The 26,240-nt window shown below is 46.2% G+C and overlaps 6 protein-coding genes across 15 annotated transcripts; 2 read left to right on the forward strand and 4 right to left on the reverse strand.

Annotated features, from left to right (window-relative positions):
• The first annotated feature begins 567 nt into the window (after positions 1-567).
• LOC130524064 (protein B4) lies at positions 568-1,755 on the forward strand. Its single transcript, XM_057029794.1, has 5 exons — positions 568-712; positions 793-1,049; positions 1,123-1,225; positions 1,288-1,334; positions 1,456-1,755. Exons 1-5 carry the CDS (start codon positions 625-627, stop codon positions 1,696-1,698), a joined length of 738 nt encoding a protein of 245 aa, XP_056885774.1. The 5' UTR covers positions 568-624; the 3' UTR covers positions 1,699-1,755.
• Positions 1,756-2,511: 756 nt separating this feature from the next.
• Positions 2,512-10,982, reverse strand: tmcc1b (transmembrane and coiled-coil domain family 1b). 7 transcript variants are annotated; one of them, XM_057029784.1, is made up of 8 exons: positions 10,827-10,982; positions 8,602-8,731; positions 7,726-7,769; positions 6,409-7,182; positions 4,870-5,286; positions 4,269-4,753; positions 4,049-4,184; positions 2,512-3,755 (listed from the first exon to the last, which is right to left on the reverse strand). In XM_057029784.1, the coding sequence occupies exons 4-8, from the start codon at positions 7,009-7,011 to the stop codon at positions 3,441-3,443; spliced, it is 1,956 nt and encodes a 651-aa protein (XP_056885764.1). In that variant the 5' UTR covers positions 7,012-7,182; positions 7,726-7,769; positions 8,602-8,731; positions 10,827-10,982; the 3' UTR covers positions 2,512-3,440. The 7 variants fall into 7 exon arrangements, with proteins under 7 accessions (XP_056885764.1, XP_056885760.1, XP_056885761.1 ...); XM_057029780.1 differs by having other exon boundaries at positions 4,870-5,289; XM_057029781.1 differs by having other exon boundaries at positions 4,870-5,289; positions 8,515-8,731.
• A 282-nt stretch (positions 10,983-11,264) lies between these two features.
• Positions 11,265-13,970, reverse strand: LOC130524043 (proline-rich protein 36-like). Its single transcript, XM_057029745.1, has 6 exons — positions 13,563-13,970; positions 13,014-13,121; positions 12,823-12,941; positions 12,600-12,750; positions 12,404-12,525; positions 11,265-12,325 (listed from the first exon to the last, which is right to left on the reverse strand). The coding sequence occupies exons 1-6, from the start codon at positions 13,792-13,794 to the stop codon at positions 11,393-11,395; spliced, it is 1,665 nt and encodes a 554-aa protein (XP_056885725.1). The 5' UTR covers positions 13,795-13,970; the 3' UTR covers positions 11,265-11,392.
• Positions 13,971-14,182: 212 nt separating this feature from the next.
• On the reverse strand, positions 14,183-18,521 carry LOC130524042 (proline-rich transmembrane protein 3-like). The gene is made up of 4 exons (XM_057029744.1): positions 18,016-18,521; positions 17,598-17,799; positions 16,782-17,041; positions 14,183-16,094 (listed from the first exon to the last, which is right to left on the reverse strand). Exons 3-4 carry the CDS (start codon positions 16,999-17,001, stop codon positions 14,497-14,499), a joined length of 1,818 nt encoding a protein of 605 aa, XP_056885724.1. The 5' UTR covers positions 17,002-17,041; positions 17,598-17,799; positions 18,016-18,521; the 3' UTR covers positions 14,183-14,496.
• A 210-nt stretch (positions 18,522-18,731) lies between these two features.
• LOC130524041 (transcriptional regulator QRICH1-like) lies at positions 18,732-24,464 on the forward strand. 4 transcript variants are annotated; one of them, XM_057029743.1, is made up of 12 exons: positions 18,740-19,091; positions 19,711-19,985; positions 20,079-20,153; positions 20,320-20,454; positions 20,540-21,334; positions 21,435-21,594; positions 21,681-21,835; positions 21,910-22,024; positions 22,094-22,202; positions 22,301-22,446; positions 22,524-22,614; positions 22,780-24,464. In XM_057029743.1, the coding sequence occupies exons 2-12, from the start codon at positions 19,725-19,727 to the stop codon at positions 22,961-22,963; spliced, it is 2,226 nt and encodes a 741-aa protein (XP_056885723.1). In that variant the 5' UTR covers positions 18,740-19,091; positions 19,711-19,724; the 3' UTR covers positions 22,964-24,464. The 4 variants fall into 4 exon arrangements, with proteins under 4 accessions (XP_056885721.1, XP_056885722.1, XP_056885720.1 ...); XM_057029741.1 differs by having other exon boundaries at positions 18,732-19,091; positions 19,714-19,985; positions 21,910-22,202; XM_057029742.1 differs by having other exon boundaries at positions 18,733-19,091; positions 20,326-20,454; positions 21,910-22,202.
• LOC130524044 (pseudouridylate synthase RPUSD4, mitochondrial-like) lies at positions 23,690-26,206 on the reverse strand. The gene is made up of 6 exons (XM_057029747.1): positions 25,612-26,206; positions 25,313-25,520; positions 25,117-25,210; positions 24,782-24,932; positions 24,584-24,681; positions 23,690-24,060 (listed from the first exon to the last, which is right to left on the reverse strand). The coding sequence occupies exons 1-6, from the start codon at positions 26,012-26,014 to the stop codon at positions 23,857-23,859; spliced, it is 1,158 nt and encodes a 385-aa protein (XP_056885727.1). The 5' UTR covers positions 26,015-26,206; the 3' UTR covers positions 23,690-23,856.
• Between the last annotated feature and the right edge of the window lie 34 nt (positions 26,207-26,240).

The following is a 26,240-nucleotide window of genomic DNA, read 5'->3' on the forward strand; positions in this document are numbered from 1 at the left end:
ACACATACATTTTGCTATAAAGTTCAGTTCAATGCATAGAGGATAACTGGGGGTTATTTCAGTCACAGTCGTACTTCCTGTAACTGATCACCGAGTCTTTCCGGTCAGAACGACCTATAAGTTCTCATCCGCCTGTTTCAGGAAGGAGTACCAGTAACGAAAGCATGTGTGAAAGTTTGACAAACACCAGCTTCAGTATTCAAACCAGGTGACCAACGTGTGAAGGGCTGAAATCAAACAAGCTTCTTCACTTTGGTGGAACAATTTCTGAACAAAACCTCAAATGATCATGCTCGTTGGCTCAGTGTAATGATAAGAAGATTTTTTTAAAGCCTCAAATGTCATGAAAACTCAATCATATAAAATATGCATGCTCGAGATGCTTTCCCACAGCTCTCTTGTTCACGTGCATCTTTTGCATGCTGCCAAAACATGATTGCGCTGCAGCAACAGCGCTGGAAACCTGTGCAGCTAAACAAAACAGATGCATCGCGAAGGATAAATCCCAATAGGATGCACCTGTCCTGATCACCTGCGCTCATCTCGAGCCGGAAGCCACCGCATAAAGACGGGCGCGCCGGACGTGGCGGCCTCATCGCTTCTCCCGGTATCTGAGCCGTAACGATGCCGCCTAAAAAGCCCGCAGCCGACGCTGCTGCTGCCCCCCCGCAGTCCTCCTCCGACGCTCCGGCAAAAGAGAAAAAGAAATCAGGTTGGCGAATGGACGAAGCGTTTAACCTGCAATGATCTATAATGGGCCAATTGTTAGTGTGCGTTTTATTGTGTGTTTAGGCGCTCTGACCGTGCGAAAGAGCGCGGCTCATCCGTCCACAGCGATCATGGTGAAAGAAGCCCTGAAAGCGTTGGACTCCCGCAAAGGAGTTTCTTCCCAGGCCATGCAGAACTACATCAAGCAAAAATACCCCTCGGTCGACGTGGTGAGGTTGAAACACTTGGTTCGCGGAGCTCTGAAAAAAGGACTCGAGTCTGGCGCTTTGGTGCGCCCTGCCAACTCAAACGTCTCCACGGGCGCAACGGGGAAGTTCAGGGTAACATGTCAGAACTGGAGAGTTTCGGAGGTCATGGTGATGTTAGACTGGAGCTTCTGCTTTTGTTCTACAGCTAGCACCGAAGGACAAGGAGCCAAAGTCAAAAAGTGAGAATGCTGATCCTAATGTACCGAAAGAAGCCAAAGAAAAGGCTGCTAAGAAGCCCCCCAAAGCAGGTTTGTTAATGTGGGGAAAAATCACCAGGTTGCAAACAGTCTTTCAATACGCTGTGTCATAGGTGCTGAGAAGAGCGAGGCCGCCAAAGAAGGGGGCAAACCTGAGGAGGTGAGGGCCTTGTGAACAAATAAGTTATCTTGCTCTGAATAAAACTGGAAAAGTTTTTGTGCGGTGGACTTTTGTCTTTAAACTATCCTGTACTGCAACACTCATGTATCACATTTTTCAGGATTCGAAGCCTCCCAAAAGACCTAAAAAAGACCAAGCTGGCACTTCCAAGGTTGCACCGGCGAAGAAACCAAAAGCCAAGAAAATGGCAGAGAATGGAAACGACAAGGACACTTCAGCTTCTGCGAAGACGACAAAGGAGCCCAAGGCAGGAAAGGCAACTCGGCAGAAGATGGCTAAGAAGGAAAGCGACGCCCCTGCAGCCAAAACTACAAGGAAAGGAGGGAAGAAGGCTGCAGAGTGAATTTAGAACTTTATTTTTATACTGATTTGTCTTTGAATAAATGTGTTATTTTAAGTGCTTGTGTGTTTTAAATCTGTCAGGGTTGGAGCTGTTTAGAAGCACTTGTGTGATTGGGTTGGATTCAAGGTTAAGTTTGTTTCCTCAAGATTGCCTCCAAAGCCTGAACCCAAACAAGCAACAGTAGCAGCGGAATAGTCTTTAATAGGATGGAGTCTTGAGTTGGAACCAGCATGCAGGATATGTGCAAATGGAGTAGGACAAACCAAAAGACTTGGTCATAGCTTAAACTTTAACTTGGAACTTTTAATTTAAAATGCTTCTTGTAACTGAAAATCCAGGACCTAGTATAAAGATAGCTGTTAAAGTATTCTAATGTTGGAAAAATGAGTGAACCTGGTAAAACATTTGCAATCTTGTCCTCTAAAGGAGTCAAATATCTCTATTGGAAACTTGGTTTGGTTTTAAATGTTTAAAAGCCACCTGATCTCTCGCAGCATGTGCTGACTCACTTTGTTTTGATAGATTTCTGTACTATGAGCCTCAAGGTTCCTCAAACATCAGGATATGGTAAATGTCCTACTGGAATTGTTCTGCAGTCATGACTTGATCTGCAAGTAGATCTGAATTCTTGATCATTTTGAAGACTGGCTCTACTACAGATGTAATACATTCAGTATATTTTCTCCAGCACAGTAATGGAATGGGCGCAGGTATAAATGTTGGCCTGTTGTCAGAACCATTGTTTCAGGTATTTAACTGCTTCAACACTCAACTGTCACCCTGTGAAAAATTAACCCAAAGGACCACCTTAACTTTCATCTTTAAAACAGTAATTTATTTGTTTTTAAAAAATAAAAAACCCAAAAATTACCATTTTTTTACTAATAGAAACAGTACGGAAGCACTGAGTCTGTGAGCATTTTGATCGCTCTTCAAGTATATTTGAGTTCAGAGATTCTTCTGTCATGAACAGCCACCAGGATAGTATCCAGTAATTAAGGGAAGCTCCAAACTCCAAAGTTTAAGTTCATTATATCCTGTTTGTGGCAGAACCAGTGTTGTTGAATTTACATCTCCAGAACAAACTGGCCAAGAATCCAGGATTGTTAGATCCAGCGATGAGTCTGTTTCCAGGTCGATGTAGATGATGTGCAAGCGCGGCAGGTTCCAGAGCGCCGTGAGCAGGAACAGTTGATCACACAAGCTGAAATTCAAGAAGAGCAAAAGAAAGAGCAGACTAAAACCAGACAACAAAGGAGAAACCGTACAATCAAAATCATCAAAACACTCGTCAGACCACGACAATTAAAAGAAATAAAAGCCACCGTTGTGTTAAAAACAGCCATGTCTTTCTAACAATACCACTTGAAACAGCTCCAAAGTAAGAAAAATCTCAATTACAGTATATTCTGAGGAACCAATGTAAGGTTTTCCACATGTAAACAAATTCACTTTTAAAGAGAGAAAAATGTGCAGTTCTCTCTGCTCCTTCAACTGTGACCGTTTCATTGTTTTACAGCATGTGCCTGTGCCACCGAAGCACAAAGGATAAATTGATACCAAGCCACTGCCTTCATCCGCTCCTCGCTCGTTTACTCATAAAAGACATTTTACAAAGTGATAAAGTGACGATCCTCTGCTGCGAACTCCCCCAGAGTCTTCAAAAGCCGCAATAGAGGAAGGAAAAGGTAGGAATATTGATATTCAAATAGCTCTGGTTCTTCATTTTCTAGATCAGCCGGTCATCTGGGGTGCAGGAGAAAGTGATGCAAGTAATCTGACATGGCATCCCAGTGCCTCCAGAGGAAGGCGAGGAGGATGACGAGGAGCAGCGTGGAGAGTGTGCGGCTGCGTGTTTTCATCAGGGGGACGACGCAGTTGGCCACTGTAGAGACAAACACCAAGAGGACGGCCATGACAGCCAGGAGCACGTTGATCAGTTTTCCGAGGAGAGTCCTGGCGGTGGCGTTCTCCAGACCCTCCAGCTGCACCACCTGCTGTTGCTGCTGCTGCAGCTCCATCTTGGAGATTCTGGTCTGACACGCCTCCAGCGCCTCCTGCAGGTCAAGGACAGAAGTGGATGTGAAATACACTGAAGACAAAATGAACACGTTAATGGGTTTTAGTGCATCATCCTGATTAATCTGATTAAAATTTTTAACCCAATTGCAGCGAAGAATGACACTGAACATCTGGCAAAGCATTTTGGGCAGTATGGCCAAGTTAAGTTAACATCACGCACGCACAAATAGGCTATTTACCTGTTAGTGGCAGCAGAAGCAACCGATAAAGATAAGAGAAAAAATTCACAGCACTAATTAATACGTCCTCTAGTGTCGGTGAAGCGTACCTGAATGTCTCGCGCCCTTTCGTATGACTGGTAAGCGATTTTCTCCTCCATGCTGGCCAGTTCCTGCTTTAAGTTGAGAATTTCATTCTGGTGGAGTTCTGTCAAGTCATTGAGCTGCTCTTCTAAACGTTCGCACCTATAACAGAGAGTGACAGTCTATTACAGTCGGACATTCCCATCAGACACGGACCAGCCAAACTACGGTGTGCAGCCATCACACCTGTAACGCTCCTCTTGCAGGGCCTCCATGATCATTGTGTAATCTCGCTGATAATGACTTTTTAAGTTTTCAAAGGACTCCTCTAGCCGACCTTGGTTTTCCCGAAGCTCTTGGATCTCGTGCAGTACAGCATCAAATCCTGATGACTGGGCGAGTTCTAGAGTGTTTCCCCTGGAGCTGGGGGGCCCCCCCGGGGCTCCAGTCATGCTGTTGGCACCTGCAGAGCCAGATGTAGCACTGGAACAGTCGTCCTCGCTGCCGTATTTTGGGCTGGACTGCAAGTGTCCCGCCCCAAGGACCCGCGTCCCCCCAGCACCGATGCCATCATCTCCTTGGGCTTCATCCAAGGAGTCCTTGAATGCTGTGATATTATCGGCACTGCCAAACTTGTTGCGGATGAGGGAGGCGATTTCTCTCGGTTTGGACACGACGGCTCCGGCGGCGGAGTGAGTCGCTTGAGAGAAACTGGAGAGACCCCCTGTCACCTAGAATAAACAGGACAGGGTGAATGCAGCTGTTGGCCAAGCCCGGTCCAACCATAACAGTTACAGCTCTATTGTTGGCAGCAAAACGAGCCTGTGGGCATCAAGGCGGCACAAACCTTGGCTCCGACATCCTTCAGTCCCTGGTGCATGTCCCGGAAAACGTCTTTGGGTTGGCGAGGAATGCCGTTGTGTTCCACCTCTCGCAGCTTCCGGTGGTAATGTTCCAGCTTCCTCTGCAGCTGCTGAATTGTCTGAGCAGACTTTTGATTCTTCTTCTCAAACACCTGTTTGATGCGTGCGCTCTGCTGCTTATCGGCATTGTTGGCTAGTTTCAGGTACTCTGCCACGTTGTCGTCCCGGGCGGTTTGTTCAATTTTGATTTGTTCTGTGAGTTTTAGGATCTTCTGTTGCAGCTGGGCGATGGCCTGTTTGGTTCGCTGGGGATCTGGGGTGTTGTCCACGACATCATAACAGTCTACGCCGTAGGGGAGGGCGTTGGGCGACACGGCTGGGCCTGATCCATCGTACCGATCCTGCTGTTTTAAAGAAATAAGCAGAAGACGACAGATGTGACCGTTTCATTCAAAATATCACGCTAGCCGGTAAAAACAAGATCCCCCCCCCAGAGCAGCAGACGTACTTTCATATTTACTGTCAACACAAGGCAGCCTATTTTAAGGAAATATAGAAAAAGAAATCTGCCTGATTCTTCTATATTTGGATATTATCCATGAGAAACCAGATTTAACTTTCATTTCTTTCATGTCTGTCCTACAGCTTGGACTAGAGGAGTCTTGGACCCAGCTCATACCGGGGCCATGTCTCTCTACACACTCAGATCCAACAGTAGTGGCTCCTGAGCTATAAACACATTAGCAGAACTCTGATTTGTTTTGAAACCTGGGTTTTGACTTCAGGTTGGACAGAACATATCCGTTCAGGTCAGGTGAGAACAGGAATGGACAGCACCTTGGAGGACAGGTTTGACTGGAACAAGCTCTGCGGCACTGACTAGAGAAGGTGGCACAAAATGTCTGCTTTGTTTATATCTCTTGATAATGGAAAATAAATTCACTTTGCATAGACAAAAGAGAGGCAAACACTCCCAAACAGTCTAATGCTCCATTTAAAAAGGAAAGAACAATCAAGCCAGCAAGCCTCCCTGGCTTGACATACTCTCAAAGACAGCAAATGCTAAATTTAGAAAGGCTTAAAGCTCATAGTGGCCAAACACTCAAAGGCAATCTCTGACCGTCCACCACTGACAGCCCAGCTCCTCATTCACTGGTTCATCCAGGCACATCTAAAGCATTTACTGTATGTTTTTAGAAATCACTCATTTGACATTCCTCACCGCCAGCAGTGTCTCCACTGAATGTCTTTTTAATAGTAAAGTTTGGGTGCTTTGTATGCTTAAACGCAATACTTCTATTAACAATTTTAATAAAATAAATCAGACACTTTTGGGTGGAGTGACTGTGCCAATACGTCCAATCTGCAAGAGCCTTAACAAGGTTTATTTTAGGTAATTAATGGTCCACGTACGCTCTCACCTTTATGGACAGTGTAGTGTTTTCATGCAGCGTAAAGAATATCTCAAAACGTGCAGTATGTGTGTTCTCATTTGGACCACCCGATGGGACTGATTCACTCACCTTATCGGGGTCCTCGGCTGAGTGGTAACCGCTGGTCAGCAGCATGTCAGCTAGCGCTGGGCTGCTGGGGGTATCGGTAGTCGAGGAGGATCGTGGACGCCCAGATTGCAGCAGGGCCTCATGGGTGCTGCGACGGTGGATCTGAGGGCTACCCTTCTGGGGAGGATCCCCAGGAGCCCCTACCTTGCTGCGCCGACTCTGCAGACTGGTGCCTCGCTTCATCATTGGTGGAGCACCTCGGATCTGCTGCAGGACACGGCTCAAAGTGGCAGGAGGGGCGGAAGCTGAAAGGTTGTCAGAATCCGAAGGGAGCGCCGAGGAGGCAGGAGCATCCCCTACTTCGGACCCAGTGTCAGTGGGTTCGGAGGGAGGGGCGCCTGAACAAGATGAGACAGAGTCATGTGGGGAAACCGAGGAGCGTCGGCGCTGTGGCTGGAAGAACTGTTTCAGGCCATGACCCAACGCTCCCATGTTCTCCAGGGCATTATGGGTGATTTTGGACAAGCCATGCTCTGTCTCCGACGCCCTCCTGCTGACCTCTGGCTCCGTTCGGCCTCCTGCATCTGGCTCCTCTGGGCTCAGCTCACTACTACCCTGATCCATGAGAGACCTCCAGTTTCACAGTGAGGCTCTACTACGGGGGCCCAGGGGACTACTTAGGCCCCACCGACACCCTCCCACCGAGTAACTGGATGAAAGCCAGGAAGCGGAGGTCGGTGTTCAGTGCCCTTTGTGTGGACATGCATCTGTGGCTTGGCTCAAAGTCATGCTTGTCTACCACAAAAGGAAAATAAAATAAATTATGACATGCAGCAGTGACAGATGAACATAACAAGCAGCAGCAACATAACCTAAGTTGACACAGACGTGAGCACTTTTCACTTTACAGAAGTTACGCTGCTTAAAAAGTAAGTGGAGAAAAGGTGTCACGTCTGATTCAACTCAATAATGAAAAAACTGAAATTCTATAAAACTAAAGCAAATCTAACAACAATTCCTGAAATGTGTGTTTGTTGAGACAATCTGACAACTTTTTTTCCGACTAAAATGTCTATGAAACTGAAATCGCATTTCAGGAAGTGTTGATAATGGTAAATTTAGAATCAAAACTGATGTCGATGGGATACAAAAGAGCGCAAAATTATAAATGCTATATCAAATGGGCGGCACGCGGGATGAAATTTACAACTATAGGTGTTCGCCGAGCTGTGGCAGGTCTCTTTATGAAGTAATGTAAGCTTAATTCTGCATTTCTTCTGGGATCAGTTTGTGATTTAACCTTTGTTACCATTGAGTGAAAATGAACAAAGCGCTTACCATCCGTCCAGCTTCTCCTCTACTGACTCACAGCTCTGACGTGGCTAAATGATGCAAAAAACAAACAAAAAAAACATAAAATAAAACAAAATAAACTGCCCCCATCAGCCAAAAGCACATTTAAGTGGCTATTGTGGATGTATATATTATATATATCAGATATGCCACTGCAAAAGATCTGGCCTGAATAAACGAGCTCCCTTCTGCTTTTAGTATTGGGGAGAATTTTTGCATATGATGGAAATTGAATCCTACTATGCATCAACTTTGAATACTGATTTGGTCTTTATTGTTTGATTGTAACTCACCACACTGCAACATTCAATAACAGGTATATTTAGATAATTTGCCCCATAAAAGGACCAAAATTACTGAATTATCAACTAATATTAGAAATACATATATATTGGGTCGTTTAAACTGCAAGCTTTTCCATTAGCTAGCTTTAACAGTCACATGGCATCCTTTTAAAGTATTAATCTTGAACTACAAACATTCTTTAAAGTCAACTATATCCTTCATACTCTGACGCGCATCTCCTCCAGGCTAAGGACAAAGGGTTCCTCTGAAATGGGTCACCCAACACTTGCCTGTCATACTGGGTTTGTTTGCACTGTCCCGCGTTTACAGAGTCACGTTAATGTCCAACAATATTTTACCTCTACAGCTCTTATTAACAGGTTTCTGCAAAAATGACTGCAAAAGATTCAGGTTCTGTTTTGATGTGGGAATGTGAGTTTCTTGATCCTTTTCCTAAGCAATTTGAGTCATTTTGCATGAAGAACATACCTGGAAAATCTAGTTTCAGCCATTATTCTGCAGTACTCTCAAAACCTTGGTTGAAAAAATCTCCATACAACGTTCCCAAAAACATACCTTCAGATCTGGTTGTCCACGGGTGATCTGGGGGAATGGTTTAATCCAATCTGATTTTAGGAATTGGAAAAAAGGATTGTAGCTGTCAAACCTCATACAGCCATGTGTGCCTGTTTAGAAAGATCACATGCTGTAAAGGAAAACAAAAACAAGAGAAAGACGTCAGGACTGTGTTCTTATAAAAGGAAAGCCAAGACAGGGATGGTAGGTGGCTTGAACAAGTACACTGTGCAACAGAAAGTCTAAAGATTACAGCTGTGGCATTGTGCTTGCTGAACTATTCTTCCTCCAAATAGCCCAAAATAAACCCTAGCTTGGCTGTAACATAGCAACTCAGCACTCAACACATAGTTTAAACATATCCCATAGCCTGCTTTATACATTTCCCTTTTCTGAAATGCACAACGAAGCAACAAGTGTGTGAATGTGTGCTCCTCCCTGTGGTTTAATCACACTGGTGTCAAAATGATTAGCGGGACATGGCTTTTAATTTTACAGTGCATGCCTCAAAGGCCATTCAGCATAATTAAATGCAGGATAATTACAGGGCCAAATAGTCTGTAGGGGACGCGTGGAGGATGCGGTTTCCTCCTTTTGCAGACCAAAACATCCCAGGCGGGCGAAAACAATACAAGGTGACTAATGCAGATGTGCGTGGTGTGATGAGCTCACCCGGAAGCAACACTTCCGTTTATGACTTCACCACGGAAACGTGCACACACGCTACAGTGCAGGTGCATTTGGTGGTAATAAACGTCGTGTGGTGGTAATAAAGGGTTATTACCACCACACCGAATCTTTTATAAGGTGACCACACGCCACGTCATATAGCATTACATCCAGGCTTGTGGACATGGTGTGCAAATAACCTGAGACCTGCGGGTTAACGTTAGCTGGAGATAAGGGGATAAAATAAGCAGCTTCCAAGCCAAGGGTCGTAGGCCCTCGACCGTAAGACCAGTTGACTGTAAATGGCTGAACGTTTTTCCAAGGTCGCGAGAGCAAGAGTTCTATAGAAAACGGGATAAATAGTCCCCTCATGTAAGCGTGCTATTACAAGCTAGCGGGCAGAGACGGAGGGTGTTGATTCTATTCAGCGGCGCACACCGGCGGGGCGTTCAGCGGGGCGATAAGCCTAGGCTCGGTGTGAAAGGTCATGTCTGTGATGGTGCCGAATGTTAACCTGCGGAGGTGAAAAGTTCCACCAGAGGTGATTATGATCAGAGTAAGAAGAGAACGCCGAGTGTTTCCATTCACGGGTACCCGAGTGCACCTGCAGCCATTAGAACGCAAAGCCGGCGATACCACATTTTGAGTGTTAAGTCTAAAATGTGCATACAGAAAAGTCAGAGATGAGTCAGAATTTACCCCCACCCAGATTTCCAGGGGCAAAAAAGCGAATGAGTTTGCTGTAAATCGCAATGCGAAATGTAAATTGTACACTTCGTTGGTAAAACAAATGAACCTTTGTGGACGTCAAGTATGGTCAGTAATCGCCAAGACCGCGTTATATTACAGTATCTGATTCATTGAATAACAAATCTGCGCAAATAAACGTATTTATAAAGCATTAATCCCATATCAGAGCACCAGAAATCAAATCTGGCAGCTCCTTAAAAAGTTTAAAGACGGTGGGTTTATTTAAACTGCCGTATTTAAATGCATTAACGACGGCTGTATCAAGCAGCCATCCGTCATATTTCTCCTACCGGATTTTAATTACACTTTCGGGTCTTTAATGTCGCCCTAGCCTTAACATTTTTAGCATGTAGCTTCACACCGCTAATATAAACTGGTTCATGAAAGCAGGCGAAAAAACATATTCCATGTAAGTAACAACGCATCCGGTCCCGGATGTGGGCTCTAAAGAGCCGTTTATAACTACCGTCGCTACAGAACCAGAGTAATTTCTCTTTCCATAATTACCTACGTGTAAATATACTTACAGTCGCTCAGCCAGACTAAGCTGGGTGGCAAAACAGGCATTTGCTCGCCTCCTACCCACTCGGCTTGTCAGTTAGCATGCTGGCTAGCCTGTAGCTTAAAAAAAATAGCCTCAGCTACGGTTAGCTTGGGGCAAATCGGGCACCTCCCCGGGCAGCACCGCCATATACCAGTACATCCCGACTGAACTTTCACTTTCATATAGAAAACAGAGGTAAATGGACGCATTCCCTTTGAGGAGCAGCTCGCGAAAAAGGTGTCTTTTATTGGCATCAACTTACATGGGCGCTGAGAGGATTGTGATGGCCATTCATTTCTACCGACGGCGGAACACTCCCACGGTGACGTCAAATAGCGTGTTCGACGTCACAGCAGCTGAGTTTCTAAACATTGAGCGGCACGAGCCCAGATCAGGCGATCGACTGAGAGAAGGATGATCGATTTATGAGTCTAAGTGGCTGGCTTCAGCCTCCCAGCAAGATTTACAAGTTCTTCCTGGAAATGTTGGATGCAAATTTGAACCATAAACAAGAAGAAGCCAGGGAGACAGCGTTGCTATATTTTGTCTGCACGACAAGATCATTCTGTTCTTTGAGGCAAATATCTCACTACCGGTATAAGCAGCTGCTCATTCAATGCTCCAAGTAGATGGATCAAACCACAAATGTCCAGAACTGCTTGCTGCACTCACATTAACCTATAATTCCAAAAAGACAAACTTGGTTTTTATGCAACAACATCCATTTATTGAACACAGTGAATTCAGTAAACGCTACTTTAGCCCATGCATCTAAATCTGAGATAGGTTGAAGCCAAAACATTAAATATCTGGCATGAGTTCCACCAGTCAGCCACCTCTTGCAATTAATTTTGGACTCTGTTGGTAACCAAAAGGATAATACTGAAAGGGGGGATGGTAGGCAGACTGTTGCCCATGTTGCTCAGGTGGACCGGGCTTTGCAGGAAACTTTGGGACAAAAGCCTGTTGAGGCATGTAATGGGGCATGTAAAGGTATGGGTTAAAAGGTGGCAACTGAGGGTCATGCTTGCTGGCAAGTGGCGCACTTGTGGGAGTGGTAGCAGCAGGAGGTGCTACAGTTTCACTACTTTGCTGTGGAAGATACTTTGGATTTGGCAACGCAGGAAGCTGGAACATCTGAGGATGGTGTGGTCCCAGCATGTGAGAAGACCGAGCTTGACCTTCTGGGGGCAGTGGTCCTCCAAATGGCATAAATGAATACTGGTGAGGAAATACTGGAAACTGCTGCAGCTGCTGGGGAAGTTGGGGTATTCCATCATGCTTGACAGTGGGGGCAAGGGTGGCAGTGGTGGGGGGTGGAGGGGCTGTTGGGTGGAAAAGTCCTGGTACCATTGGAAATTGTGGTAAAACGGGCAACTGGTAGGAATATTGCGGCCACTGCTGCATCATGTAGAGCTGGGCCAGAAGGGCAGAAGCGGCATCAGCACTATACTGCCCTGGGTATTGGGGGAGCTGAGGTAACTGTGGTGGCATGTATGGAAATTTGGAGAAAAGTTTTCCTTCGGTGTTGTCAAGGTCCGAGAGCAGCTGCAGCTTTTGTGAAGGTTCCACTGTCGTAGGAAGGGGGGAGTGTGTTGTACCTGCAGCTCCAGGTATTACTGGCAAGTGAGGAAGCCCAGGGGCCTGCGGATACTGGGCGACTTGGCCTGCATCTCTGGAAGGTGGTGACGTCACGGTAGAAGGGCATTTGACCCAAAGCTCAATATCTCCCATTCGGAGATACAACAAGTATTCTTCATTCTACAAACAAAAGAAACGAATCAAGCAAACGTCACAATGCCACTTTATCGTCAGCTCAAATACAGGAAGGCCACCCACCTCAGTCGTCACACACGGACCTCTGTTGTAGGGCGCAACGAGCGTCATTTCTCCAGAAACCGTCTCAGTAGTAATTCCACAACTCCTACAGACGGATGAAAGGGGCATCCATGTGCCAGACACTGCAACGATTTGAATGCCACTTAAAGCCCCAACAGTTAAATTAACTTCCTGATTCATTGCAATGATCCCTGACCTTTCACTCGGACTTCATTGGCTGCCACACCACTGATCTTCAACACCATTCTGGATTTGTAGCAGGTCACGGAGGGCAGTGGTGAAACTGTTGGGCATGACATCATCATCGGTATCCCAGATAAATGTAATGGCAATGCATAACTGCCAGCCTGCAGCATTGTGGAGAGAGCAGTCATGTTCAGTTTATTTTAGATGATAAGTGAACCCCAAATCATCCTCACCTGCTGGGCGACGTGACAGCCCTGATAAGGTGCCATTAAGGTCACGTCTCTGCGTGATCTCTTAACAGAGAAGCCACAGCTGGAGGGCATCTGGGAAAAGGGAATTAGGGGCCCCTCCCCTATTTGACAAGAGAAAACAAATGTTTACTGGGACAAACATGAATGTTGGGATTTATTTTTATGAAACCCACCACTATCCACCAGGAAGTGAGGCGTCCTGCGCCCTTTGACCTTTAGGGTCATGGCAGTGTCGCTGCACTGCACCGATGGATCCAGGCGCTTCAGTTTTGCATTCAGCACTGCACATAAAATACAGCAATATTTACATTTTCATTGCACAGCACTACAACGACATATACATGATAGCGGTATGATGTTTTATTAATGATCAAAACAATCATTCATTTACAGTTAAAATAAGTACTTTGACAATATAAATGGCAAAAACAAAGGAGTTGAAGTTTTTTACACTACATAGCACCTAATCAGAAAATGCTCTAATAGAATGTAACAAAAAACGTAAAAGCAGACCATTTTTTGTGCCCCCTGAAAACAAAGATTTCATTTATTAATTCCAATTACAAAATGCAGCAGATTCAACCACATGGATCCATTTCTATTATATCAGATTAATGAAGCAACCGTTGCACAGCAGGGAGTAAAGGACGCATTGAACGGTGAGATTACGCAACACCTCGGAGGCCTTCTCCCTCCCAGTCAGACGACTGTCGACATCTTACCACGAGAAAGTGTCTGAACACCGTGTCCGTCTCGTCTGAACCTCAGGGACCCGTGCCGAGTCCTGGTCCCGGGTTCTCCTTCCACACTGCCCAACCGGCCACTTCCGGCTGCCGCCCGACTCCGCACAGCAGCTTCGGAGCCTGAAACCTTTCCACGATCGACCTGCAAGGTCGTTACAACCGCCAACACGAGATAAATCGCAGGTTTTTGCCAAAGCATCGTTACGACCATCACGGCAAGTCTGAGTTTTCCGTTCAGTTGTTGACGCAGAGAAATCCGCCAGCGCTCCTCGCCGTTCTTAAAGCTCTAAATGTGGCTTAATTGATGATTCAATCAGGAACCAGTTTGGTTACAGCACCTGTTTGCCAACCAAACGTGATGACGTTTGCTGTCAGAAGTAGAAAGATGGATTTTTTTTAAAAAGACAAACGTTTTAATGATCTATCGCGAGAAAATTGTGTTGTCAGTCGAGTCAATAAATTGCATCTTCCTGTTTAATATGATAACATGTAGTTTGGGATTTAAAACGTGTTTGAACTGCCAGAGGATTATGGGTTATAATTGCTGCAAAAATGTGCTGTATGCAGGAACCTGCATATTCAGATGTTTCAGTACACACTTTTCATTTGTACAGGTGAGTTCACATTGCTTTTATTGACAAACAGCACAATGCAAACAACCAATCATGTCTGTGCAAAGTAAACAGCTACATATCAAAGATGACCAGTGAATCAGCTGCACACAGAAGTGTCAAAGTCACACTAAATGTATGCAAATGGGAGACAGAAGACATACGAGCTTTGTGAGTAAATTACATAAAAATTGAAGACTATAAAGACAGAAGTAAGACAACCATGAAAACAGTTTCAACAGGCTTCACCAGTGTCCTACACATGCCGTGTTTCACAAAGCCTGGACAGCGCGAGTGGAAATTTAAAGGTCTGTGACGTCATCATCAAACCACTCTTGCAGGTACATCACTCCTGGGTGTGACAGGGACTGGAACCGATGAGCGCCGGTATAATCAGGGGCGGCACAGGAGGTGTGCAGCTGTCTGTTAACCTGAAAGTGACCCGCAGGAAATGGCTCTGCGTCCAGCGTCCATCCATACCCTGGGTAGCTCGAAGGGTATCCTCCGCCAACTGGATCTCCACTCACAGGGGTGGTCCAAGAGGAAGCCGGGGAGGAGAACAGACTCCCTGCTACGAGCTGTCCGTGGTAAAGCGCGTCGTCGATGCTGCGTCTGAGGTTGATGGGAGATGGCGGACGCATGTCGAATTCTACAAGCGAAAGGACACATTCGCGGTTGTTTGCGTTCTGCCACTGGCGTGCGCTCTGGGCTTCAGAGCTGCTGTTGCTGACAGGGTTGGGTTTATAAGTTGGTTGATGATCGTAGGGACAAAGTATGTTGCTTCTGAATCCGGTCTTTGACAGGTTATACTTGGCCCAGTTGCTCGGCATCAGGTCCTCCAGGGTCTGCTCTGATTTCTTCAGAGGCCCTTTCTTTATCTTTGCTAAAATCTGACCCCATAAACTTTTCTTCTCTGCCCCATATTTGCTCTTGCCCTTCTCGCCCCTCTTAGACGGCATCCAGAAGATCCAGGATCCAAGCACGAGCAAAGAAAAACCCCAGGACAGCTCAAGGATTCTGGCCCAAAACTGACTCAGCCACCAGCCCCATCCAAAGTGTTTCCAGTTCCCAAGTAGCCCGTAGAGCCAGAGGAGGCTATACATCTGAAGACCACAGCAGAGGACCCCCAGGAAGGCACAGGCTGCTGTCACACTTTTAGCACACTTTTCGATTCCCAGTGAGGGAGCCCACTGAGGCAGGGAGGACCTGAGGATGGGATGTAGATGAGAAAAAGACTTTGGCAGGATCCCCATGCAGAGTGGGAGCCCCCAGCACAGGGACAGCGTGTGCAGTAACAGAGGGACAGTCGGGGAGAGAATTCCAGAGAATATGTCCGCTGCAAGTAAGTGGGTGCAGTGAAATAAAGCCAGTCCCCCGACCAACCATGGCCGTTTCAGCTTTAGTGAGAAGATTATTAAATTCAGGTTTCTGAGTGTGACCAGAGCGAGGAGAAGCTGGGCCCACAGGAGGAGCTGCAGGGGAAGATTATGGAGAGCTACCACAGAAGCGTGAGAGAGCACCTGACGGGTACCATAAGGATCCAGCAGGAGGAAGGCACCACGTAGAGCACCGGTCAAGAAGAGGAGGCCGTTCGACAGGGTCAGGGTGTGGGAGACGGGGTGAGGAACAGCGCCAGAACCAGCCATTCCCACAGCTGCCAGGGCCGCCATCAGTATGAAGAGACTGGCCGATCCAAAAACGTGTAGCTCCCAGGCAAAGGCTAAAGTGCGCTTCATGTCATCCCAGACCAGATTGGTGCCATTAAAGCTGGGAAGAACATCGCAAGAACTAAGACCAAAGCCACAGGCACTCCCGGGCCTCGACGGGTTCTGCTTTGTGATGGAGGTGAACACTTTGTTTTGGACAGCTACTTTAGGGCCTTCCGTACTTCTGAGAGCACCTATAAACAGGACAAGAGGGGGGGAAATAAAGTTTTTATGTGTGCAAATGTCTTACAGGAATACCTAGAACATGTTGAAAGAGCCATATTGGACCAAAAAAAAATCGGTCTGGAGGCACAAAAAATTAAAAGCCTTATATAAACCTTATAATGGAGGCAGCACATGCTGTGAGTGTCTACATTAGCTATGTACATTAGCTCTGTTAGCTCTGTTAGCCTACTATCATAATGATAAGTAGGCTACAAATACATAATGAGCATTCATGATGAAATGTTTATCTCCCTGCAGCATCCTGGAGAGAATGAGGCACCACGTGGCCACTCTGCTGGACGATGCTGCTTTAAGTTTAACTTCCATTGTAATGAGATGTTGGAATTAAATATTTATTCTACACATTTTTACAGCGTTGGAAAACTTGAAGAATGTTTGTCATGCTTTTCCTCCTACAGAAATTATATTAAAACAAAAAATATATTCACACCAACTTTTTCCATTTTCATATTTTTGAACAAGCTCCAGGGAGCCACTAGGGCGGCGCTAAAGAGCCACATGCTCAGGTTGCCCTGACCGAGAAAATGTGTTTGAGCACGCTCATGCTAATGTCAAGCAGTATATCTTAAGCTAGCAAATGAATAACTCATTAACGATGTTAGTATTTGATGTGGTTGCTGATCCAGACTGCTTACTCAGGTCTGGTTGAAGCCTCTTTGGAATTATCATCCCACTCCAGAACGCCCTGTCGGTGCTCCGTCCGCTGCCCTCTGAAGCAACGGCTTCACTGCTGTCCGCCTCATGGACATTTCTGCCCCTGATCCAAGCCGCTCGGTCCCAGTTGTAATGGGACTGAAGACTTCCAGGTGAAGAAAGACACAAGATCAGGGTGATGGAGAGCAGCGGTGAAACCATTTTGGGGCAGGTTCAGAAGGTTAGGTTGGGCTCCAAAGACCTGTGGAAGAGCAAAGAGGATAGTAAAGGGGAAGGGGGAATTTTCTCATATTTAGAATTGATCCATCTAAGAGCAGGGCAGAACGCAGGGGCATGAGGTTTAGCAGTTTAGAGAGCACAACCAACAGATTCCCTGATAATTAATCTTGTGTTTAAATCCATTTAAGGCTTAATTCCTCGGTGCAATCCAGCTTTCTCACTCTAACATCTGCTGATGGTTTGTGTTAAAAAATATAACATGAATAAACATGAAAGAGTCTGATCTGACTATTGAACGATGAATATGGGCTACAGATTCGTGAAGTCCCAAAATATCCCACAGAATTTGGGAGAGAAACTTTTCTCGGAGGTGACATAAAGTGCATCTGCACAAGCTTAGAGGTTTAATAGTGGTCCAAACACAATAACATTATATACCATATATAAGTAAATAGATATACTGCAATAAAGTACACGATTTGTGCAGAAAGATTTCATAACCAGTCTGAAGTACCAGAAAAACCTCTTCTAAAATACAAACATAAGACTCTAAAAGAGGGAAGAATGTTCTCAGATACCGTCAGATCCTCCTCTCGTCGCGAGCAGCGCTCCGTCCCTCCGGCACGGGTAAAGTCTTGAGTTTGACCTGATCCCGGGGGGGTAGAATACATTGGATTCATTGACATGCTCACAGCCAGCGAGACTCCAAGGTGACGTCTTATTCCCATTACTGCACCGGCTGCTCCCTTGGCACCCTTCCATCCTCAATTTCAGCTGCACCTACGGTTGCAAAAGCGCGTCAACATGGGCACTGAACACGTTTTTGTGTTGTTGTCTTTTGTTTATTTGTTGCTTGTTTTTGCTCCTCTGATTATTTTGCACTCATGCGCAGGATATTTGCTGAAATATCAAACACGGCTGTTAATTACAGAGCGTATCCCCACAGCAGATGTGAAGTTAAATCCCCGCTCCACAGGATTACAGTAAGATTCTTACCCTGGCTCAGGGTCGCCCGAAGTGACGATGCAACTTGACATAAGCGCTGCAGAATTCCTGCCCCGGGTCGCAGAGGCGGGCAGCGCGGCCTCCTTCAGCAGACTGGGGACGCCGGGGTAATTAAAGCAGCCTTGCGCCGAGACCCGACAGCTCTCCTCCGAGGTTCCACTTCGTGTGAGAATTAACCCTCTCCCAGCGGGCGTGCGGCAGGTGGCACCGTGCGCGCAGCTCATCTCCGCCGGTCCACCTTAAGACGGGCGAGAGGGCAGTTTGTTGTGGAGCGGAGAGGGGGAGGCCCTGAGCGGCACATGCCCGGCGCTTTAAGGCGGACTGGACGAGTTACACTCCATTAAAGGCGCACACTTTTAGACCCGTCTGGGTCGGGTTACATGTGTCTCTGTTTCGGTTTTACATATTAGAAACCTGGCGTGTGTCCGTGTTTGTGTGTTTGGAGACCGTTTGCCCCGAGGGAGCATCCAGAAGCCAAAAAAAATAAATAAAAAATCTCAATAAAGTATGCTAATCACATAATGACGGTAATAAGAGAATTTGCTCCGATTGTGCAGGGGCTGTTTTGTGTGTTCCATTGCTTCTGCAGACTTTATTCCAGGTTTTGTGTCCCTATCGCGGTGTTTGGTTAATAGTTGCTCAGCCTTCATTTGGGGCAGAGTCGCGCCGTTTCGTCGGCCTTCACTTCCGTCATTCCGCCGCTCGCCGATAAACTCTTATGGTGTTTTCCTTCGAAAAGGCGTGTGTTCGGAGTGAGCAGAGGTCGTCGAGCGGAATTCGATTGGGTACACGGTCCGCCGAAGCTGGGGAAACTTGTTCTGCGTCGGAGCCTGCCTGGGTCTCACCCTCAACACGGCACACGTCAGACTTCACCTCCACGTCGCTGCTGTTAAAATTCTATCGCAACTAATCACAGTATTGTTTGCAGGACTGCACCGCTTCTGCACACACTATGTAGTCGAGCACCCGGCGTGCTGGTAGTAGCTCGTAGACGTTTATCGGCGTTTTTTTTTTTAGTTTTAAACAACGTGCCTTGGCGGACTGGAGAGGATTTCGTTTTATTTAAGGTAGCATGACAGGATTCGGAGCCATTAAGCTAGCTAGCTAACGTTGCTACACCCATTAGCTAGCGCTGTGTTATTGTAGAAGCGTTACTATTACTGTGGTTGTCGATATCTTTTTAGCAAAATACCAATCCTAACATGATTACTAGCTGACTTCATAGCCAAAATTTGTTACAGTTAGCGATTACTGAATATGCAGAAGAGCTATGGCAAGATTAAACATTGCTAACATGATAAAGCTAATGGCTAACCACGTAGACGCTAGTAATAACACTGGCAAATACTGTAAACTAGTGGTGACATGCTAGGTAGTTATATATACACAGATCTAGCGGGTTAATATTATAGTGCCGCTGTAATGGTGACTTGTAACTTACAATACATTAAAAGCTTAACTGGCCAGTTATTGTCCTTATGAACGAGTCCAATTTATCCCGTTTTTGATCACTGTTTTGCACCTATCAGTGCCTTGGCAGAGATGTGACTATTATGTGGTCTTAGTACATTTGCAGATGCAGAAATTACCCACCAGCAATATGTTATCTTTCCAAAAAACAAAAATGTTTGAAATGTAGGCCTCTGTTATTTCTACCATTCAAAACCCTGTTTTTTCCCCCCTCAGTAGGTCACTTAACAATGAATGACCAGGAGAGCGGGGTGGTGTCTTTTGATGAGTATGTGCGGCAAAAGGCGCGCACTGTACCTCAGCACAAGATGAAGGAGTTCCTGGAGTCCCTGGCCAAAGGCCCCGAGGTGCTGCAGGAGTTCAGTCAGCAGGAAGTAGCGGTCACTCCCACTTCTACCAGTGCGTCCATGGTGTACCAGCAGCAAGGTGCAAACTGCATCTACACTGACAGCACTGAAGTGGCCGGCTCCCTCCTTGAGTTGGCTTGTCCCGTAAGTGAAGCCTTGAGATGTTTGATGGCAACTGACGTTATCGGGATTTTCCACTGGTGCCTCATCCGCTGCAACTTTAACGTTTGATCCTAGGTACAGGTGACCTCCACTGACATTTCAACACATCTGTCTGCACAGCAGGAGGCCGAACAGCAGCTTCAAGTGCAGGTTGGTTGTTCAAGCCGCTGTCGAATCTATAGTACATTGATTTAAAACAAATTCTAGTAAATTCCGCTATAGATATTTTCAGTTTTGTGGATTTGTTATTAAAATGATATAACAGCTGTTACACTTTGACTCTGCGTTCACTTTGCTTTTGCTTTTTCCCTTTGAGGTTCAGATTGAGGACCAAGGTCAAGCAGGTGCACAAGTTCTTCAGGTAGCCTCAGCTTCTCAGCAGGACTTGCAGGGAATTTCAACAGTCCAGTTTGTCCAGCAGGAAGATCTCACTGAAGAGCAGCAGCAGCAGGTACAGGACACGGTTTAACAAGTGAACTCGGCCACCACGCCTTTGGGACTGGCTGACTCGTTACCGTCCCCGTTTTTCCCCACAGATCCAGGCGCAGTTGGTTGCGGCTGTAGCTGGCGGGCAACAAATCCAGTTGACAAATGGCCAACAAATCCAGTTACAAGGGTCGCAGCACATTCAGCTGCCAGGGGGCCAGCACATTCAGCTGCTGGGTGGACAGCAGATCCAGTTACCAGGGGGGCAGCAGATCCAAATCCAAACCATAGAGGCCGCATCTCCTTCACAGCAGCAGGACTCTCTCGGGGAGGCAGACAGGAGATCGGCTACTGTCCTCCAACCTGCCAAGAAACGCAAAGTGGACGTCCCGCTGGCTGTGTCATATGCCATTCAACAGGGCCAGCAGGTGGCCACAGTTCTAGCCATTCCCCAAGGCCAGCAGCAGAGTTATGTGTCCCTGCAGCCAGATTTGCTCACCGTGGACAGCACTCAGTTGTACAGCACTACAGGCACGATCACGGGTCCCGGCGGCGAAACGTGGACCATCCCCGTGTACTCCACGCCACAGCAGCAGGGTGTAACGCACATCACTATACCACAGGAGACCTACAGCACGTTGCAGGTTACCACCACCAACGGCAAAGACAAAATATCACCCTGCTCCTCTTCAAGAGCTGAAGATCAGCCTGGGACCACGGGGGTGCAGGAAGAGGTAGTTCAGACCCTGTTCCCGGCACAGTTCATGAACGGGAATATCCACATCCCAGTGGCAGTGCAGACTGTTGGAGGGACTTACAACACTCCACAATCTGTGCACATATGGGACCCGAATCAGCAGCAAGCCTTGGTGGAGGACGAGCAGGGGCAGCAACTCCACCTGCAGGTGTGAACGTTTTCCCCTCAAAGTCGGATCTACGGGATGAGAGTTCAGTAAAATAATAACGCGTTTAATTTTAATACACGTTTTCCTCATTCCTGGACAGGGCCACATAGAGGCGAAGGCTCAAGCTGAACCACCTGCAGAAATCCTGGTTCCTGACTGTTTGAAGCCAGAGGAAGGCCTGGAGGTCTGGTGCTTGTGGGCCAGGAGAAAAAACGAGGAGCTGGAACAGCAGGGGAATACCAAGCTGGCTCCTATAGGACGTTAGTCGCCTAACATTCTTTAAAACGCACCACTCCGCTGACGGCTGGTCCCCGTCTAACATTTCACCCTCTCTTGAACGCGCCAGGCCGTCAGCCCCTGCGTTTTCAAGAAGACTTGGTGTCCAGCGCCGTGGCGGAGCTGAACCTGGGTCTCTCCCTGATGACGCAGGAGGCACGGGGCTTAGATGAGCAGCCGTTTTCGTCAGACGTGCTCTATTATGTTTTCTTGTGTATACAAAAGGTGAGCAGCCCATTTAGAACCGCGCATCATTCAAAATGCCCTGTAAGAGCTAACCTGAGTATTTCTGTTCGTAGTATCTCAGCGAAAATGGACGTGTGGACGACATCTTCTCTGATCCTTATTACGTTCCGTTCTGTGAGTCCTTACACAAGATTCTAGACGGGTGGAAGCCCGGCGTCAGCCCAATGGGTAGGAGAAAACTCAGCATTTCCTTTTGGACACAACAGTTCCGTGAACTTGTGTGTGTTTTCATCTCAGGGCACATAATTCCCAGTCACGTGACAGAGGAGATGCTGTGGGAGTGTAAACAGCTGGGTGCTCATTCTCCAGCCACGTTGCTCACCACCCTCATGTACTTCAATACAAAGTGAGCAACGCCGGTGCTGGCTGACCCGAACCTGCTAAAGAGGGGTTTTACAGTACACAGTTTATTTATTTTTTCTCAAATGTATATCTCTGTCCCAGATATTTCCGGTTGACGACCCCCGAGCAACACCTGAAAGTAGCTTTCACCAAGGTCCTGAGGCACACAAGGAAGAACCCCACTAATGCCAAGGACAAAACCACCAGCATCCGCCTCCTCAAAGGTCAACATGGCGCAGGACAGAAAGGTGCCAAATGCACTGTTGTTGGGATCTGGGATCCAGTCTTATTTGTGGGATTTAGCTGACTGTCAGGTCTGTTTCAGGAACGGATGACATGTATGATGAGCAGGCAGAAGATCTGGAAAATCCTCTTCGCTGCCCGATTAAACTTTATGACTATTATCTCTTTAAATGGCAAGTAACGCTCCGTAGCTTCAATTTAATGTTGTCAGAAAGCCCAAGCTAAGAGCTATATTGCCAAATCTGAGTCTGTTTCTAAATATAGCTCAGTTGAAATTTGGGTTTTTAATACACCAGTCAAAACATTTCTAAGTATTAACTCCCCTTTTCTTTCCCCAGCCCTCAAAGCATCAAGGGACGCAACGATGCTTACTACATGATGCCAGAGACTGTGGTGGCGCCCAACAGCCCCATGTGGTACTCGTCTCAGCCTCTCACAAGTCAGCAGGTGGAGCAGATGCTCTCTCGCATCATCGCGGTGCGAGAGATCCAGGAGATCATCCACTCTGGTCCAGTAAACTAGAGAGGACTGGCTGGACTCCTGACATGTTTACTTCAAGACTATGCAGTATCCATACTGCCTCAGCATCTCAGCCAATGGAAATCCATAAAACTACCATCACGATCTCTCACTGGGTGTATGACAATATTTGCTCTTGGCTTTTGTTCCTCCCCCTGCAGTGAGAGGGTCTTCCTCCTGCCTTTGTTTGCTTCTCTAGCCTTGAAAGCACCATCACAGGAGGTTGAGGCTCGCCGGTGCTGCGGCGCTCGGTTCACCAGAGGTGGTGAACGTTTGTCAGGAAGTGTGAGAATATTTATCCCACCCCCTCTTTAACCTGAAAGACCTTTAACCACATCTTACTTCTCTTCTCCAGGGATCACGCTCCACAGCTACTTCTTTGTGTATCATCATCATCATCATCTAAGTATTAATATGTTCAAAGCTGAAGAACTTGTGCCTGTTTTTTTTTTTAAACAATGTCATAATTTACACTTGTGGATCACTGAGGGAACAAAACCTTTTGTATCCTCAAAACCAAGTGCTATACTGGAGTCATTCTTCTCAGGTCAATGCTCAAGGTTGTAGGATATTTGCCATCATATCCCTGTAGTATTTTTAATCTGGATGTATGCTGAAGACAGCTTTGTGTATTGAGAAGTTTTTAGATCAGAGGCGCGTGTGCGTTCAGAACCTCGAAGCCCGATACAATGATGTGCACACAACGATTAACTAGACGGGGGGAACAAGTTGTGCTGCGATTTTGCTCCATTTATTACTAAAATAAGAACTGTGCCATGTAGGACTGTACTTTCTAAATCATCTTTGTGTCTGACTGCATTACTGTACTCATTTTACTTTTCCCTTTGTTTGAAATCATACACATCTTTCAGACCAACACAAAAGCGAAGGCGTGTTTAGTGCCGCTCCTCCTTAAAGGGCAGCATCAGCTGCAGCAGGTTGGACGTTTGTGTGAAGTATTTGGGCGCGGGACAGGAAACGCTGACGTTGGCCTGGTTGACTCCCGGCAGCATCAGCCGCCGCGCGAACAGATGAAGCGGGAGATGGCGGCTCTTGCTCTGCTCCAGTCCGAGCTTCTTCAGCACGCGTTCCGGTAATTTCTGTGCATCGGAATCAAGAATGCCTGGTCACTAAAATCCATACTGCAGAAAATGTGTTTAGACATCATGACCTGGTTGCTCCTGCTCATCCACAGATTTGAAGTATTGAGATTTCACAGAATAACGTTTGTTTTTCTTCTATGAAGATGCTCACATCCATCAGACACTAGCTAACCAAGTAAGAATTAACTTCTATTAAATTCTAAATTCTATAATAGAAATTCTCACAAACTGTGGATTATCTCTAGGAACTAGGTTATGATTTCTGGAAAGGGATTTTTTTCCCCAAAGTGTCCCATTAATAGCCTATGAATTGGATGAGCAAAATCTTTACAAATAGCTCTGAAACTAGGAATTTCAGCCTAAAAAAATCTGAATAATAAAACATGAAACTGAGAAGACAACACCTACTTTCACTTTGTGTTCTATAAACATCTTACCATCATGCAGTAAAAACACCAACAGAAAACCATGTCAGTATTGTAGACATACTATGAATGAGGCTACGTGTGTACTGTGTTACCTGGGGTGCCAGTTTGTTCCAGTGGGAATATTTGTGATCACCCAGGATGGGGCATGTCAGCCCAAATGCCATATGAACCCTCATTTGATGTTTCACTCCTATAAACATGACAAACAATGCAACTGAGCTTTAAAAAAAAAAAACATATTGTACTTTATTTCCTTTTTTAAATGATCCCAAAAAGGATTTAACTCTTACCAGTACAAGGCTGAAGTTCGACAAGACTGCAGCCACTGCTGCTGTCCAAAACTTTGTACTTGGTGACTGCGGGATGTGCCTGCCGATGGGCACGGATTTTGGTCAAGCCGTCACCTGAGTCATTCATTTTGAAAAGAGGACTTAGAGCCATCTGAAATCAAAATATGTGAAGGGTACAAATGGATTTGGACAGTCCTACTGTTATACCATGGTCAACTAACCTAATCAATTTGGCTAAAACATACTGTAAATTACAGACAAAAATCACTTTTGTGGACCTCAACATGGAGTTACTGGTCCCTGAAAACATCAAAACCACAGAAGAAGAGTTGCACCTTATAGTGCGGCTGAGGGCCAGTGACCTCTCTCTCTATGATGGGAATGTCAATAATTCCTACAGATGGGACAGGTACGCCAACTGTGATGACCCTGAGGAAGATATTATACTGTATGATCATTTATTCAGGTTTTATTAATATTATTGTCTGAGATGATGGGAGCACAATTGCTATTTTTCATATCAAACCATACCAGTATGTCATCTCTACTTGGTGATTTCTTTGAAGGTCGAGCAGACGTTCCACTACTTCTGCCCTCTTGGCCAGCAGGAGAGCACCTGATGCTTCCTTCTCTAGTCTTAGACAGGGCAGTAGATTAAAATCCGACTTGATCTTATTCCCAGTCATCATTTTGGAGAGAACAGGAAGCACAGAGCTGATGGATGTGACCCCGGTGTCATCTGAAAGAGCAACAATAAATGTACAACATATGCAGCATATACCTGATGGCGCAGGTGGTATTCATCTGATGAAAATGTATACATTGCGTACCTCGGACAGGAACTCCATAAGGTTTGTTGATGACAACCACGTCGTTGTCCTGGTACAACACGCTTCTGTGGAGGTGCTTGGCCAGCACGTTGGGGTGGACGTTTTGAAGCTGCGTACTGAATCGTTTGATATCCAGTACCCTCTTCTGCTGGGTTGATAAAGGAGGTTGTGTCGCCTTTTTTGTCGCACTGTCTCGTATCTTCTGAGCCAGGTCGAGCGCGCTCAACCGGGGTTTCTCTGACACTGGATCATTTTTGGCGTCGGTAGTCTGGCTACGTTTTTGGCACGATTGTGCCCACGGACACCGTCGACACTTTCCTCGTGTTGCAGTGCGAGAGACGACGGTGGTCACTCTTTGTCTCCAGTCGTTAAAATTACACGCAGTTCTTGCACAGGGGTTCATATTTCCATTTGGTTTTACAGTTTACATAGGTTGACATTCGCACTGAGCGAAGGCATGTTCACCCCGGAACTACATCCCGGCACACAACTTTCAAAATAAAGGCACCCATTACATCGTATTTTTAAACTGACCAATGTTGAAATGATGTTAAATATGTTTTTCTAAAATCTAGCTCCCGGATTGAATAGCATTAGCACTTGCTGTGACGTCAACTATTTATTTCCGT

This window comes from Takifugu flavidus, chromosome 4 (genome assembly GCF_003711565.1).
Source record: "Takifugu flavidus isolate HTHZ2018 chromosome 4, ASM371156v2, whole genome shotgun sequence".
NCBI lineage: Eukaryota > Metazoa > Chordata > Actinopteri > Tetraodontiformes > Tetraodontidae > Takifugu > Takifugu flavidus.